Source organism: Globicephala melas, chromosome 3 (genome assembly GCF_963455315.2).
Source record: "Globicephala melas chromosome 3, mGloMel1.2, whole genome shotgun sequence".
Classification (NCBI taxonomy): Eukaryota; Metazoa; Chordata; class Mammalia; order Artiodactyla; family Delphinidae; genus Globicephala; species Globicephala melas.
This window is the reverse complement of record NC_083316.1, coordinates 122,000,683-122,016,318: the sequence shown is the minus strand read 5'-3', so window position 1 is coordinate 122,016,318 and position 15,636 is coordinate 122,000,683. Positions and strand designations below refer to the sequence as shown.

The window sequence follows — 15,636 nt, the reverse complement described above, 5'->3', positions numbered from 1 at the left end:
TCTAATCTGAAAAGACGCATGCACCCCAATGTTCGTAGCAGCACTATTTACAATAGCCAAGACATGGAAGCAACATAAATGTCCATCAACAGATGACTGGATAAAGAGGCTATGTTGATATGTATACACAATGGAATATTACTCAGCCATAAAAAAGAATGAAGTAATACCATTTGCACCAACATGGATGGACTTAGAGATTATCATACTAAGTGAAGTAAATCAGAGAAGGACAAATATCATATGATATCACTTATATGTGGAATTTAAAAAATAACACAAATGAACTTATTTACAAAGCAGAAACAGACTCACAGACACAGAAAACAAACTTATGATTACCAACAGGGAAAGGGTAGGGGAGGGCTAAATTAGGAGTTTGGGATTAGCAGATACAAGGTACTATATATAAAATAGATAAACAACAAGGTCCTACTGTATAGCACAGGGAACTATATTCAGTATCTTATAATAACCAATAAAGGAAAAGAATCTGAATATATATATATATAACTGAATCACTTTGCTGTATACTTGAAACTAACACAATATTATAAATCAGCTATAGTTCAATTTTAAAAAAATTTAAAAAAACAACGTGGGCTTAGAGTTAGTCTACACAAGTAACTTTGGGCAAGCGACTCAGTGCTCTACTCCTGAACCTCAATTTCCTCTGCTGTTAAACAGTGTTGCTCTGTGGTTTCAATAAGCTTTTGCAGGTATTTAGCCCAGGCCTGTGAAGACCATAAGGGTTCAAAACCAGTAACTATTTCTCTGAAAATCTTTAAATTTATATAGGTTAAAAAAAACATAAATGCAAATACTTCTGTATCATTTGCATATTCTGTAAAATATTTGAGACAGTGGAATTCTGAGACTCAGAGAATCTAAGACTTTTTCTAGCCATAGTGATTGCTTACATTTACTAAGCACTCAGATACATTTCATGTCACCAGGCTGGTTCTCAGCTAAGACAGGATTAGAAGCTGACTTTCCTGAATTTCAGGCTCTATTTTTCTCCACCTTTAATAGACCATTCTGCCTATCCCGATGACAGTTTTCCGAAAGGAATGGAGCATAAATATTTTGATCTAACTCTGTTTATATTTCGAGAAACGCAGACCAGCTCCGGCTCAGAGCCTGCCATATCTCCTGATAACATATCTCCCCAAGGAGTCCTCCCCCCAGCACTTGCTTCCTTGATCAGCTTCTCCCTTTCCTCCTCCTTCCTCCCTGCTTTCTGTTGCCCGTCTACATCTCCCATGTGTCTTTTCTGCCTTTCTCTATCCCTACCCTCCTCTTTTCTCTGGCTCCATTTCCTCCTCTCTTGTCTCCCTCTCCATCCACTTAGACTCATTCCTACCACTTAAACCCTTACATTTATGACCAGGTGCACAGCATATCGTGCTCATGGAGTTGCATTGGCTACAGACTACATCATGCTCTGGAAGGCTTCTCAACCACATTAGAATGGTGGTGTTGGTGCCAACAGGAACCAACCAGCAATGGCAGGTGGTGCAGGGCTCCCTGAGGTGCCAAGGGAACACCATACTTGTCTTGGTCACCCTGACTGATCTCGTTTAGAACCCAGTCCTTGGATGTAGGCAAACCTGGTTCAAATCCTGTCTCTGCCACTTCCTAGCAGTTCCTTCAACTGTAAAATGAGAAAACACCATGGACTTCCAAAGGCTGTTGGGAGAACTCAAGAAAACCATGCTTATTTCACACAGTGTCTGGCACACGGTGTGTGCTATGTGACAGTTGTAGTTATTAAGGTGCAAATTAATAATGTCCACCTCCCGTCTGGCTTCTCTCTGTTCTGGTCCCACCCTCCTTGCCCAAGCAATCGGGCCAAGCACTCTGCGTGCTGGCGTTTGCCTGATTCTCGAGGCTTTGGGACAGCAAGTAGAGGAGAAGTTAGAAAACCCAGGACCTCTCTCAATCACAAAGTTTTATGATCGTGGAAAAAAAAAAATCTTAGTGTTCCAACAACTTAAGAAAATAAAAACAAAATAAAAAGAAACATGTTTAACAGCAAATTCTTTTCCTTTCTCACACAAAGGGAAGTAAAAGGAGGAGATGGAAAATGTCCTTTTTGTTAAAATGTGGGCTTCTGCATCCTTTTTATAATCTCTTAAGGCGAAGAAAACGCTGCCATCTCCTTTTGTTCTTCAATCATCCCCTTCCGCCTTCCTTCAATGAGAAACTGGAAGTCCAGAAGGTTACCTCTCCTGCTTCCCCAGAAAGCCAGAAAGAGAAGTTTTCTCTTCTGCCCCTCCATTTCTCTGCCATTCCTGTTTATTAAGCAAAAGTCCCAAATCAGGTTTATGTCAGCCTTGCCTTTCTCCTATCCAGGCAGCTCCTTAATATCACAGCCAATCACCCTACCGGAACACAGCTCTGAAGAGATCTATTCCTGCTCCATGCCCACTGACTCTGCTGCGTTGCCTTGGCAACCAAATAAAACACTTCTATGTGTGCGGCCGGCCGTATCATCCTCAATTCCGCAAATCCAGGGCAACCTGCTCAGAGGGCGGCGCCTGCCAGTCAGTTGGTGTTCTCCTCTCTCTCTGGCTCCGTTCTGCTCTGATTTCTTTTTTCACCTCCCAATTACCTCTGAATCCCCTGCAAGCACTTACGTGCCATTCCTAGCACACCTGGCCTTGAGTCAAGAAACACCCTTGTCAACAAGACAGAGGCTGGAAGGGATCCTGGGGACGAGATGGCTGGGATGTCTCCTCTCCTCCGGCCTCAGGGGGAGACACCAGGGGCTCCTGAGCCTTGAAGATTCTGAATCTAACTGCAGTGTCTTGCAATATCGCCAACATTATGCATTCAGTACTTCAATATTTATTGAATGCTGGTTGCATTTCAGGCACTGTGCTGAGTACAGAGGAGACAAGACACTTCCCTGACCTCATGGACCTTATGTGTGCTATGAGGCCAGAGGGTAGCACTGGGCACTCTGGGAGCCTGAGGAGGAACAAATGGCCGGCTGGCTTGGGATTTGGGACAGAGGGCTGACTTCCTGGAGGAGTGAAGGCTACACTGAGACCAGAGGATGGGTTGCAGTCAGCCATGTGGGCCAGTTTCCCAGTTAGGCAGATGGTTCCATACTTGCCTTCTCTCACACTAGCAGGTGGCTGATACCCTCAGCTGGGGTGGTTTGCTTCAGGCACCCCGGGAGCTATTTGCCTTATGTCTTCTGTCTCCAGGCTAAAGTTTTCCTGTTAGCCTCTCAGAGAAGAGTAACAGTGAATGATCCAAGCTCTCTCACCTCTTCGCTTGGCTTTCCATGCTGTGCGTGGGAATGGCAGCCAAAAGGCACATTTTCCCAAACCAGCAGCCTTGGGACCATGATGCCAGGACTCACCACCCAATGTACATGCCTCTCAGTGTATTCTGAGGTTTGCAATCCTCAGTGTCGCGGGTTTCTATGAATGGTTAAGCATCAGACCATTTGCATTTTAAAAAATGCAACCTCAACAATTGCCCCAAACACAAATACAGGAATGCTCAGTTTTGATCTGCAGCCATTTCCTCCCATTGTGTTTTCTTATATGAACATTTATTGAGCACAAGCCTCTTATTTGTGAGGTAGAGAAAACGGTAGCACCTATCTCAGTGGGTTGTAGAAAGAATTAAGTTTAAGTGAGATTCTGTAGGTAAAAGTGCTTCACCCAGTGCCTGACATAGTAAGTCCTTTGTTTAACATTTATTAACTGCATCATAATTATTACTTTACGTGGATGTGTCCCAAAAGACCATGAGCTCTTTAAGGGAGGGTTTCAGCCATTTTGGTGAATTAGTCAGTTTTCCTGGGTCTCTTCCATGTCTACATGTTATTAAGGATCATATCTTATTTGCTTTTGTTCTTCACTAGAGCCTGGCAAAGGGTCTTACTCATAAAAGGCATCCTGTATATGCTTGTTGAATGAATGAGGCATAGGAAAAAATAATAATGCCTCACACTTACTGTCATGGAGTACCATGCGTCACGCCCTGTGCTAAGAACTTCACAAGAATTATCTTGACTTATCCTCCAAATGATGCCACGATCACCGTTACCCCCGTGTCTTCAGTGTAGTAAAATGGCAGGCTGACCGCAGTCAGTGTAGTAGTACTTTCTGAGATTAACCTACCTGGATGAGTGCAAGCAGACAGTTAACCTTTACTAGGAGCTTATACTTTGTCCAGACCCTGTGCTAAGCACTTTACAAGAATCGCCTCATTAACTCCTCCCAAGAACACTATGAGTTAAGTTTCCTATTTTCATTTTGTAGCAACGATGCTCAGAATTACTAAGTAACTTGCCCAGAAGCACACAGCCAGTATACATTTATGAAGAGCCTTTGCCCTGAATCACAGCATTATCTTTTTTTTTATATATAAATTTATTTATTTATTTTTGGCTGTGTTGGGTCTTTGTTTCTGTGCGAGGGCTTTCTCTAGTTGCGCGAGTGTGGGCCACTCTTCATCGCGGTGCGCGGGCCTCTCACTGTCGCGGCCTCTCTTGTTGCGGAGCACAGGCTCCAGACACGCAGACTCAGTAGTTATGGCTCACGGGCTTAGTTGCTCCGTGGCATGTGGGATCTTCCCAAACCAGGGCTCGAACCCGTGTCCCCTGCATTGGCAGGCAGATTCTCAACCACTGCGCCACCAGGGAAGCCCTCACAGCATTATCTTGTTTGCTTATCTCATTGGAAGTCTAAGGTCAGAAGCAGCAGAAAACTGGAATACATATTTTAAAAATGATACTAAAACACCTACTCCTCTTACTCAGAAAAAAGTTTTAAATATGCGTGTGTATATGTACATATATATATACAATCACATACATGTACACACACACACGGGGGCAATGAGGAGTTATTGTTTAATTGGTACAGAGTTTCAGTATGGGATGATGAAAAGTTCTGGAGATAGATAGTGGTGATGGTTACAAAACAATGTCAATATACTTAATGCCACTGACCTATACACGTAAAAATGGCTAAAATGGCGACCTGTATGTTATATACATTATATACATGTGTGATGTAGGTTTGTCAGCGTGAGAGGTGCAGGGGCCGTGTTCCTACCTGAAGTAACTGCCTTCCCTTCATGTAGGAGGCCAGGTCAATTTAGCTCATAACTCAGGAGCAAATTCTTCTAGTGCCTCATCTTTTCTGTCACTGGTATCCCTGGGACTAAGTGTACATTAACTCAACATGAAGTGTTTCCCCCATGATCAAAGGAGCACATAGAATTTGTGGTGTCTGATGCAGGAGTTTGGCCATATATGGAGAGGCATTTCCTATCTTCTTAGGGTTAGCAATTCATGAGCTAAGTGGTTTTGAACCTGGCCCATTGTGTTTTCTGGACAGTACTGTTTGTCACCCAAAAAGGTATTTAATAAGGTGATTCCCAACTAGAATATTTCAGTATGCCTACTGTAATAAGCTGCTCATTCCTCACATAGCTTTGTCATGGTTCTATCCATAAAGAGTTCATTTCTGCATTATGAAGGGTTATTCCATGATTCCATGAAGTCTACCGGAGACATGAATACATTCATTATTTATTCATCCATTCGAAAAATATTTGGGGGTTCCTAATCTGGGCCAGGTTGTAGTCTGGGTACTCCAAGCACAGTATTGAGACACAGGACAAGTTGCCTGTTCTGCTGGTGTTTGGAAAAAAGATTGGAAAAATGACAGAGATCTGAGGTGAACTCAGCTGCTATGTGAGTCCTGGAGTCTGGGACCATGAGCATTCCTGGTATGGGCTTTCAATGGTGTGAGCTTTCAGGACAGAGCCTGGCATGTAGCAGGCACTTAGAAGCAGTCTGTTGAATGCCCTGGCTTCTGACCTGGGGATCTAGAACGGTGTGACCCTGGGGGCGGACACAGACCCAAGTTGCAGGAAGCAGCTCATGACAGATGGACTTGTCTTTCCTTGTCCTGTGTTCTACTCCTTGCTTTGGGTGTGCTGGCTCGTGTTCCTGCAGGCTAGGGTTGTCAGGTAACCTGACCATTTCAGTGGAAAAGAGTGGCTCTGTCTGCCAGTGAAGTGGAGACTACTGCTCAGTTACCCAGTGAGCTCAGCCATCTGCTTGGAGCAGAGGTATCTTGTTTGGCTGCACTGAATCCATCAGGCCACATGATGACAGGTAAGCAGTTTGGCTGCAGAGAGACTTTATTACAGAGTAACTGACACATACCTTCCTAGCAGTGGTATTGAAGCAGGTAACAAGTCACCCCATCTCCACTCCATCTGTTTCCTTCTCCCTCTCTTCCAACTTCCATTCTGTTCAAGATATCCTTGTCCTGCCCTGACTTTCCTAGCACCCACATGCCCAGAGTAGACCCTGCTTTTTCACTCCTTGACCATGTCCTTCCTGACCATTAAAACACCTATTTTTTTGTAGGAAGTTTCTTTTTATTGGCCAAACTTCATTTCCCTTAAACTGAACCACCTCCTCGCCTGACATTTTCATAAACCATCATCTTTTGTGTCTAAGGCTTCTTTGTCTTAATCACTTTACTGGGTTATAATTTACATACCAAAAATGAGCTTTTTAAAAATGTACAGTTTGATGAATTTAGACAAACCTATATCCACCACATAAAACATTTGCATTACCCAAAAAACCACTATAGTTTATAGTTTTGCCATTTCTAGAATTTTATATAAATGGAATCACACAACATGTACTCTTCAGTAAGACATTCCTTTTTTCATATCTTAACATTTCTAAAATTGGATGTATCTTACAGTGAACATCTAACATGGTAATGCTTCTTTTCCCTTAAGAGCTATAACTAAATAATATATCTTACAATAGATAATATCTTTAAATCAGGAATATGTTATATATATATACACACACACACATATATTCACATATATATTTATTTATGTATGCTTAGACACATGTATCTAACTAGTTGGTTTTACCATTAGACGGTAAGCACTGGGAAGGTAGAATCTTTACTTTGCTGTGTGGGTTCCCAGTGTACCTATAGCTGACTACTGACAGAAGCTAAATAAATACTGCAGAAGGTGGTGATAGTGAGTTTCAAACAGTTTTCCAAAAATATCTTCTAATGACAAGAGCTTGCCTAAAACTCTTCTTGGCATGAGTCAACAGTCTCTAACCACAATAAAGGTTCCCTCTGGGAGCTTAACTACCTCTGCATTAGTATGAGACAGCATTTCCCCAAATTTGTTCCATGACAATTAACACTACTCAAGGTACTAATGAAAGGAGGGAGAGGGGAGTATCACTGTTACAGAAATTTGGGGAACGTTTCTTCTTCTTATCTACCACTTAGAGATTCACAGCGCATTAGCGTGCTAAAAGTGCTGAAAAGTCCTGCAGCAAAGAAAAAATGTTTGGCTCTGTTTCAGTCCAGGTTTGTTTGACCCTGGAGTTTTATGGAACATCCATTAATAGCGTACAGAATACAGTGTGTGAAAGACTGTCATATAAGCATGAATTTAAAGATAAGAAAGAAAGGGAGAAGATGATGAGATTGAAGAGAGCTGTATGTGGGCTGGGCCCAGCTAAGCCCAAAGCTATGTAATGGTGCCTGGAATGGGATGGATGACATGCTCTTTCTGAGTCAAGGGCTGAACAGCACTTTCCCTCATTCCATAATCTTTTTATAGTATGAAGGGACATGTGGAAAGACAACCTAAGAGGCAACAAAATGACACACAATATGCGTTGACTGATCCCTTAGGTGACATGCCCCAGCGCATGTGCTGGATAATTGAGGTTGAGTGAGGAGAACCTTCTATCCCAGGCATCTGCCTGGGCCATCCACTGGGGGTCAAAACGCTGTGTTTGTCTACTGGCCAGATACCTCTAACTGATGAGAAAACTGAAGCAGGTAATAGAACGGTTTGCTAAAACAGAGAGAAGCCCACCTGCAGGAATTACCCTGATCATTTAAATGATGGTAAAATCCTTCTCCGAAATAGCATTGACCCAGTACACACAGAGATGAAAGGACATCAGAGTGGGACCTGAGGCAGAGACTCAAAGAAATGTATAAGGGCTCCCTTTCATTTTTAAAAATATTCTTTTAAACATCATCATACAGTGAAATGGACTTTTTTTTCTCTTGGTATATATTCCTATGAATGTTAACACATACACAGATTTATTTAACTGCCACCACAAACAGGATACAGGACAGCCCCTTCCTCCCATAAAATTCCCTCATGCTATCCCTTTATAATCCTCTCCCAACCCAGAACCCCTGGTAACCACTGAAAGCCACTATTTTTCATCACTACAGTTTTGTCTTTTCGTGAAGCCCCTGTCCTTTTGCTATCTCCTTTGCTTAATTTTTTAACAGAAGACTCTGCATGTTTATGTGTGGGTGCAAATCCAATGCCCCAAGCTTTCTCCTCTATTGTTAATTTTGTTATTTAACATTTATTAGCATCTATTATGTACCATACTACACTAAGCTTTTCACATACATTATCTCATTTTAATCTCACAATAGCCTTCTGATATATGTACGCCATTATTATCCCCATTACACAAATATGGAAACTGCAGGTCAGGGAGGTTAAGTGACTTGCCTGAGGCCTCATAGCTCACAAGTAATTGAATCCCAGCACAAACCCAGCTCCATTTGACCACAATCCTTAAACACTAATCAGTAAAAGGGAGGGAACTGTAACTAGGAAGGAGGTCCGTGGAGAGAGGGTTGGGAGCAAAGCCAGTTTGGGGCCATGTGGTTTTTTAAAAGGTTTGCATATGTGGGTGGATCTGGGGAACCATCTGGGTCTCCTGACTTCTCAACCTCAGCTCCTACCTTTATGTCTTCCTCCACTTGCCGCATCCAGGCCTTGCTGACCCAGTGGCATCTGCCTGCTGTTTTCAGGGGCTTGGGATGGTTTTAGTCCCATTGTAAATTTAGCAGAAACCACCGTCTGTGTCACAGCTCTGCCGAAGGACACAGCAGCTGAAACCCAGGAAAAGGGGCTGGGCGCCTTCTGGTTTCTACCCAGCCTCAATTCCCTCATGTGCCTTCTGACCTCATTTTGCCATCTCAGCTGCTTGCAACACCAGCTGAAAAAGTTTCTAGGACACGGCCACCTGGTCTGTGTGCTGTAGGTGGCAGGTGTGTTCTTGCTGAGACAGGGCAAGTGAGACGGGAATGTGTGTGGTTGGCATGTTGTTTAACAAAGAAGGGAGAGAGTCCTGCCCTGCAAGGCCCAGGGCGGCAACGTTTGTATTGGGGATAGAGAGATGCAGAGGAAAGGAAAGCTAGACCTTAATGAGGAACTGGTGATGCTGCGGAGGTGCACCAGGTTGTTGCCCTTTGTATGGTGTCCTGCTGAGCTGCCATTTGGGGAAGTGACGCTGGGTAGCACGTTTTCTCCTAGAATCAAGTCCTTGCTCCTAAAGGGTCTTGGAAGTGAGCTGCCAAGTCAGCGCATGCTGGGAGAAATCACACACCTGAATCATGGCCCCAGATCCTTTGGAGACACACAAAGCAAACCAAAAATCAGGGTACCCAGGACCATCTCTGGAGGACACTCGATTAACAAGGGAGTGAGAGATGTTGTGTAATTTAGACTGGAAAGTCTTGAGTCGCTTTAATAAGAATAACAGCTCATATTTATTGAGCTTGTAATAGGAACCAGTTGCGGTGCTACGAGCTAACTGACATTAACAGTTTCATTTATTTCTCCCCACTGACGCTCTGAGGTAGATACTACTGTTATCTCTAGTTTATAAAAGGGGAATTAGAGGCACTGAGGTTTAAGTGATTCATCCAAATTACACAACTATCAAGGGGCAGAATCAGGATTTGAATTCTGGTATTTTTCAAACCTAACTTTGCAAATTTTATCTTCACTGCTTTCTTGCCTTTTTTCTATTTTTTCTTAAATAAATTTATTGATTTATTTTTGGCTGCACTGGGTCTTTGTTGCTGCCCGCGGGCTTTCTTTAGTTGTGACGAGCGGGGGCTACTCTTCATCGCGGTGCGCAGGCTTCTCACTGCGGTGGCTTGGCTTGTTGCGGAGCACAGGCTCTAGGCACACGGGCTTCAGTAGTTGTGGCACATGGGCTCAGTAGTTGTGGCTCACGGGCTCTAGAGTACAGGCTCAGTAGTCGTGGCGCATGGGCTTAGTTGCTCCACGGCATGTGGGATCTTCCCGGACCAGGGCTCAAACCCATGTCCCCTGCATTGGCAGGCGGATTCTTAACCACTGTGCCACCAGGGAAGCCCCTCTTGCCTGTTCTAATTCAGAAATATTATTAAAGGATAACAGATGGAGGAGGAAGAGAGATCAGCTATACAGAAGCCCATAATCTTCTCGAAGGCTTGCAAAGTTCCTCTGGCTCACCTGCAGTACGGGAAGGAATAAGAGCCCGTGGGATTTGCACTGCCATGGGCCCTCCAGGAGTCTGCCGATCTCCCCTGCTGGTTTGAAATAATTGCGTGCTGTAGAAACCCACAGCCGTTTCTCAAGTTTTCTTTTTACACAATCGGCTTAGGAGGGTTTTAGACAGGTAGGCACAGTGGACTATTTTTTTGTCTCTTGGGCTGGCACCGTGAAGTGTGACTGTTGGTTCCACCCTAGTATACTGGCTGGCACAAAAAGTACCAGGCCTCTTTGAGCCAACAGAAACATCTTGATGAGCTTGTGGTTTTGATGAGTTTAGGAGAGCAGAACAGACTTTGGGCTTAAAAAGCTGCTGGACAGGAAGTTAAATGAACTCTTTGGGAGTGCCACCTTAACATCGAGTCCTTTGGAAGAGGTGTTTTAGAAAATGGTACCCTGTGACAACAGGTTATTTATGCCGTAGTAGGGTAGTATTTGATACTTAGTATTATCCTGGCCTGGACTCATCGTAGACTCAAGTTCAATAATAAGACCTATTACACTCTCCTGCAAGGGCTATCACTCCTGCTGTATTTTGTAGAATGCTTCATGCACGGCAGGGCCCACTAAACAGTCAATAATAATGCTTACTATGATAACGACCTTCCTAATGCCTTTCATCTAAGGATCTCAAAGTGCTTTGCAAACACTCATTAGTTAAGCCTCACAGTGGCTCTCTGTTTTTGTAATACATTTTCCCATTTTACAGAATTTTAAATTGCGACCCAGCGAGCTTAAGTGGCTTGCCCAAAGACATACAGCCAGTTTAAATTAATGATAATGATGATACTTTGCATTTACATGGCATAGGTTTTCTAAGGTGCTATGAGTATGTTGTAAAGATAATTTTTACACTATCCTGGAGGAAGAGGGGTAGCAAGTATTACTAAGTGTTGACTGGATTGGGTAAACTGAGGCTGAGAGGGCAAGTAGGTTGGTGAGGGTTTGACTGAGGATGCAAGGCCATCACTCCGCCTCTCAGAACAGTGTGGCCTCCCAGATAATCCACAATTCTCTGAACCCAGGGACACGTGATCGCTTTCACACTTATAGGAAAGGTAGCTGTATTTGGGGGAGTAGAACAGGTTGCAGAATTACAGCCGTATTTACATCCAGGAATAGTTTGTTCATATCCCCATTGAGAGAGGCAAAAGAGATGACACGAGGCACTTGGAGAAAGGGAGGCTCAGGAAATGAAGGAAACAGGGGCAGTTGCGGGCTGGCTGCCAGCTCTGCTCTCTTGTAGAGAGTCTTCACTAGTCCAGGTCCTGCCTGAAAGCAGGAGCCCTCAACGGCTTGGTTCTCCATTTCAGGCTCATGGCAGGACTCCAGTGCAGCTCAGAGGATGGGCACAACCCCATCACCGGCACCTTGGTCTGAAGTGACAGGTCCTCGTAAAAGAGTTCCAGGGACACGCAGCATCTTACTGGCTGTCTCTTCCGTTGGACCAGCTCTAGTTCCTACAACTCCCTGTGCCGGGAGGGGCCTGGGAATCCTCTGTGGTTCAAAAAGTAGGTAGCTGTGGATCCATCTGTTGCTACCTTTTCTTAGCAACGTAGCCACATCGAAAAAAGATGAAAGCATGAACAAAAACATGCGAAGGTGGTAGGGGACTTGCCTTCTCCCAGTCCCCCGACACTCTGAGTGATCGATGATACTCTGCCCTGCAGGGACTTTGCAGACTTTGCAGCGCAAGGGAGGGGAGAGGTTGCTGGGTCTTAGGAATTCAAAGGGAGATTCGCTGACCAAAGATAGAACCTAATGCTCTATAAACACAGCCTGCCTCAGAAAGTTTGCTCCGCAACCCTGACCCCGCCTTTTCCAGGCCTGTGGATTCTGATTGATGACTAGACCTAGGGCTAATAAGGAGCCTTAAACAAGGGCGCCAAGCCCTCTTCGGGAATGTGTTCACGCACACAGGCCCAATGGCACTAAAAAGTCCGCAGTGAAGAAATCACACCAATGCCCTGCTTCTTCCCGCTCTCATTTTGGAATGTTTCCATACACCCCTACTGCATGGGTGGCTTAAAGGTGCAGGGAACCCGAGGAGGGGTGAGCTCTTGGAAGGAATACTTTAGAAACTTGCTCTGAATGCACACCACAAGGCTATTCTTCTTCAGTGGGAAGGAATCCAGGGAAGACCCTCCCACCCTCTGCGGCTCTTCACAGCAGGGAGTCGTGAGACTCTGCTGCCAGTGTTAAAGCTTGCTTCAGGTGGGACTTCACAGAATACCACTGAGACTTTCTAAGTATGCCAAGCACCCAAGCCACAGCTTGCCATGTCCACGTGGACACACTGACTGCAAGAGTGACAGCAAATAATCCTCCTGGAGCCACAAGGACCACGCCCTTCTCTTGAAATGTCCCCTTACCCAGCTTCCCATATCCAGGTCAGATAGAGTCCTGAGGATGTGCCCACAAGGCTGGAGAGAGCGATTCACATTACAAACACCAAAAACATTACTGGGTGATCTCCCGGGGCTCTCCTGCGGCTCTTCATTTTTTTTTTATTGCAGCCTCTGATGTGTACTTTGTGTATGTTTTATTCATTTTGTAAAGTAAGACACACCTGCGGGGCTCCTACACACATCTATTGTACTTTACAGCCAGCCTTTCCTGTCAATCACTCTACCCACATATACGCTCCCTTCCCACGTGAAATTTGGGCAGTTAAGTATCTTGATAACTTTGAACCATTATGAATGAGCATTGTCATCATGGCACTTTATGACTGGGAATGGAAAGATGGATCGGGGTAAAATGCAAACAAAACCTGACATTTGGAAACTTCTTTGAGATCTCAAAAGCAACAAGCAGTTAGATTTGTTTTTCTTTTTTCCCATCCTCTGTGCATTTCCCGTGCCCTGGTTTGGCCTCAGAACAGCACAAATGTAAGACCAAAAATACAATCAAGAAAGCTTTCCTTGTCCTACCACCTTCTGGACGAGGAGCAGGGAGAACCTGGGAAGCTTTAACAATCTAAGCATTCGTGGGTGGATCAGATAGGCTCAGGATTCCACCAAGTCTCAGTACAACGATCACCGCCCACAGAAACTTATCCCCAGGGAATCCTCGGCAGGGGGTCTTTGAAATGTAACTAAAAGAACAGAAGCCCCAACTGCTGGTGCAGGCAAACCCAACCTCCAAGTGGACACAGTAGGAACAAATGAGATCTTTCTTACCCCATCCATGTGGATTCTGATGTTAGGCACCAGCTGGAAAGGGCTGCACTGCAGACCTCGGGGGTGAGTCTTGCTCTTCCTGCTGCCCTGTGAGGTCAGCACGCCAGGCCTGCAGAGGGAGCCCCCTCCCCCCGAGCCCTGGCCCGAGCGCACGCCATCCAGAAGGCGCACGAGCAGCAGGTTGGCCGGCAGCGCCTCGATGCTGCAAAACACCAGGGTCCTGCATTCGGGGCACCTCAGCTCTTTGTGGGTCTTGAAAATCCTCTGGAGACATGGTTTGCAGAAGGTGTGCTGGCAAGGGAGGACTTTGGCGGTGACATCGAGCTTTTCGAGGCACACGGGGCACTCCAGAAGATCAAGTAATGTCACATCATCCATTTTATTTTAAAACTCCAGTCCTGACCCGGAGGGGCTAAGTCCACATGGTCAGGTCAGCTGAGCCAAAGGGGCAGAGACTGCCTCTTGAGAGTGTCCGGATGCCTGCCGGTTTGAAGGAGAAAGGAAGAGAAGAAAAAACTGTGAGCGCTCGGAGAGGTGTATCCCACCTACATCCAGCCAGCGTCTCATAAGGCAGTTTGCAAGGACTTTGCTCCCGCACCCAAGTTTCAGATGACTCATTCTGATTCAGTGCTAGCAGGTATAAGCCTCGACTCCTGCCTGCTGGCAGATGTGAGGGAGCTGTCTGCACGGCCGGCCACTGGCTACTTACTCATTGCCTCTCCGTGTGCAAGGCAAGAGGGGGAAACAGAACTGGCCTGTTGAGGGGACAAAGCCACCCCGCTCTCTCAGCCAGGGCTCCAAGGGTGAAAGCCCTCAGGCAGTCCATCTGGGTCTCAAATGAAAGGCCCCTCAGGATGCAATTTCTCTGAAGCTATTTACTCTTTTTTTTCCCCCCTTCTTTTAAGTTTATCTGCTATGCACCATACTATAACAAACTGTTTACATAGATAAATGTATCTGAATCTCATGTAGTTGTAGAATTCTTTCCTTCACAATACATCTTCCCCCATTATTTTGTTCTAGCAATGTACAAAAAACATTTCTACTAGAAACTAATTTTCAAAAATTCTTTTGTCAACTCCAGGCCATGTGGCTTGGAAGTTTCTTTTTTTTTGTTTTCTTTCTTTCCTCTCTCTTTTTTCTCACCTTGATTATCTTAGCCTCAGAGACAATAGCCCTCCCATATGATAAGTTGCACAGCCTGTTTTGTTACTTTGACAATGGTTCTCAGTTTCAACTGAAGCAGATAGGAATTCTGGATTGTGGTCACAGCCTGCAAGAACCAAGATGGAGCAGTGTATACAGGTGTGTGTGCGCGCCTATGTGTGTGTGTATTCTGAAAATCATCCTTGTCCCAGAAACAGTTTCCTTTCGGATGTCTGAAAAGAAGTCTCCCCTTTAGGAGAGTCTCCAGGGAAGAGGACCCCGGCCCTCACAGCGCCAGGGCTTGGGCGAACGCATTCGCGGGAGGTTTGGCACGACAGCCGGCGGCCCCACTGGTGAAGAAAGCAGACAGGACACACCAGGCTGAGAGCCGGCGCCGGCCTTCCTGAGAACTCTCCAAAGATGTCAGCGCGGGGAGGTGTGCGGGGGCCACTAACCTTGAGTTTGTAATCCCGGCTGAGTTCAGCTCAGCACGGTTCTCGGTTGCCGCTCCGCCAGGCTCCCTCGACCGGCTTCCATCTCCCTGGGAGCTGCTGCCGCCGCTGCTTTGCAAACTTTTACAACTCGAGCCTTACTCACTTCAGGGATCGCTTTACTCAGCCCTGTTAACGCTTTCAGCGCTGGGCGCCGGCAGTGCTTTCCTCTGTGCTTACTGCTACTGATCCTTCCTTTGTGCAACGGAGTCGATTTCTGGGAAGAGATTACAGGGGGCCAAATATTTTGCTAGCTCATAAGGACAAATATTTACAAAGTTCATATTTTCACCTTTCTCATTTTCGCTCCTTTCCCAGACGCTGAAACACACTCAGTTATAAACATGCCCCGGTGATTGTGTTTATTTTAACCTTGTATGAGGATTTCCTGAAAACGTCAAACGTATTAACGGTAGCTA

At 45.3% G+C, this 15,636-nt stretch overlaps 1 protein-coding gene across 1 annotated transcript in view; it reads right to left on the bottom strand.

Annotated features, from left to right (window-relative positions):
- SH3RF2 (SH3 domain containing ring finger 2) overlaps positions 1-15,313 on the bottom strand; it is a 145,382-nt gene extending 130,069 nt beyond the window's left edge. The window contains exons 1-2 of the mRNA XM_030841085.2: positions 15,182-15,313; positions 13,581-14,060 (exon numbers count right to left, since the gene is read on the bottom strand). Of these exons, the coding sequence (XP_030696945.1) occupies positions 13,581-13,958 (378 nt within the window). The 5' untranslated portion in view covers positions 13,959-14,060; positions 15,182-15,313. The remainder of the gene's footprint in view (positions 1-13,580; positions 14,061-15,181) is intronic.
- Between the last annotated feature and the right edge of the window lie 323 nt (positions 15,314-15,636).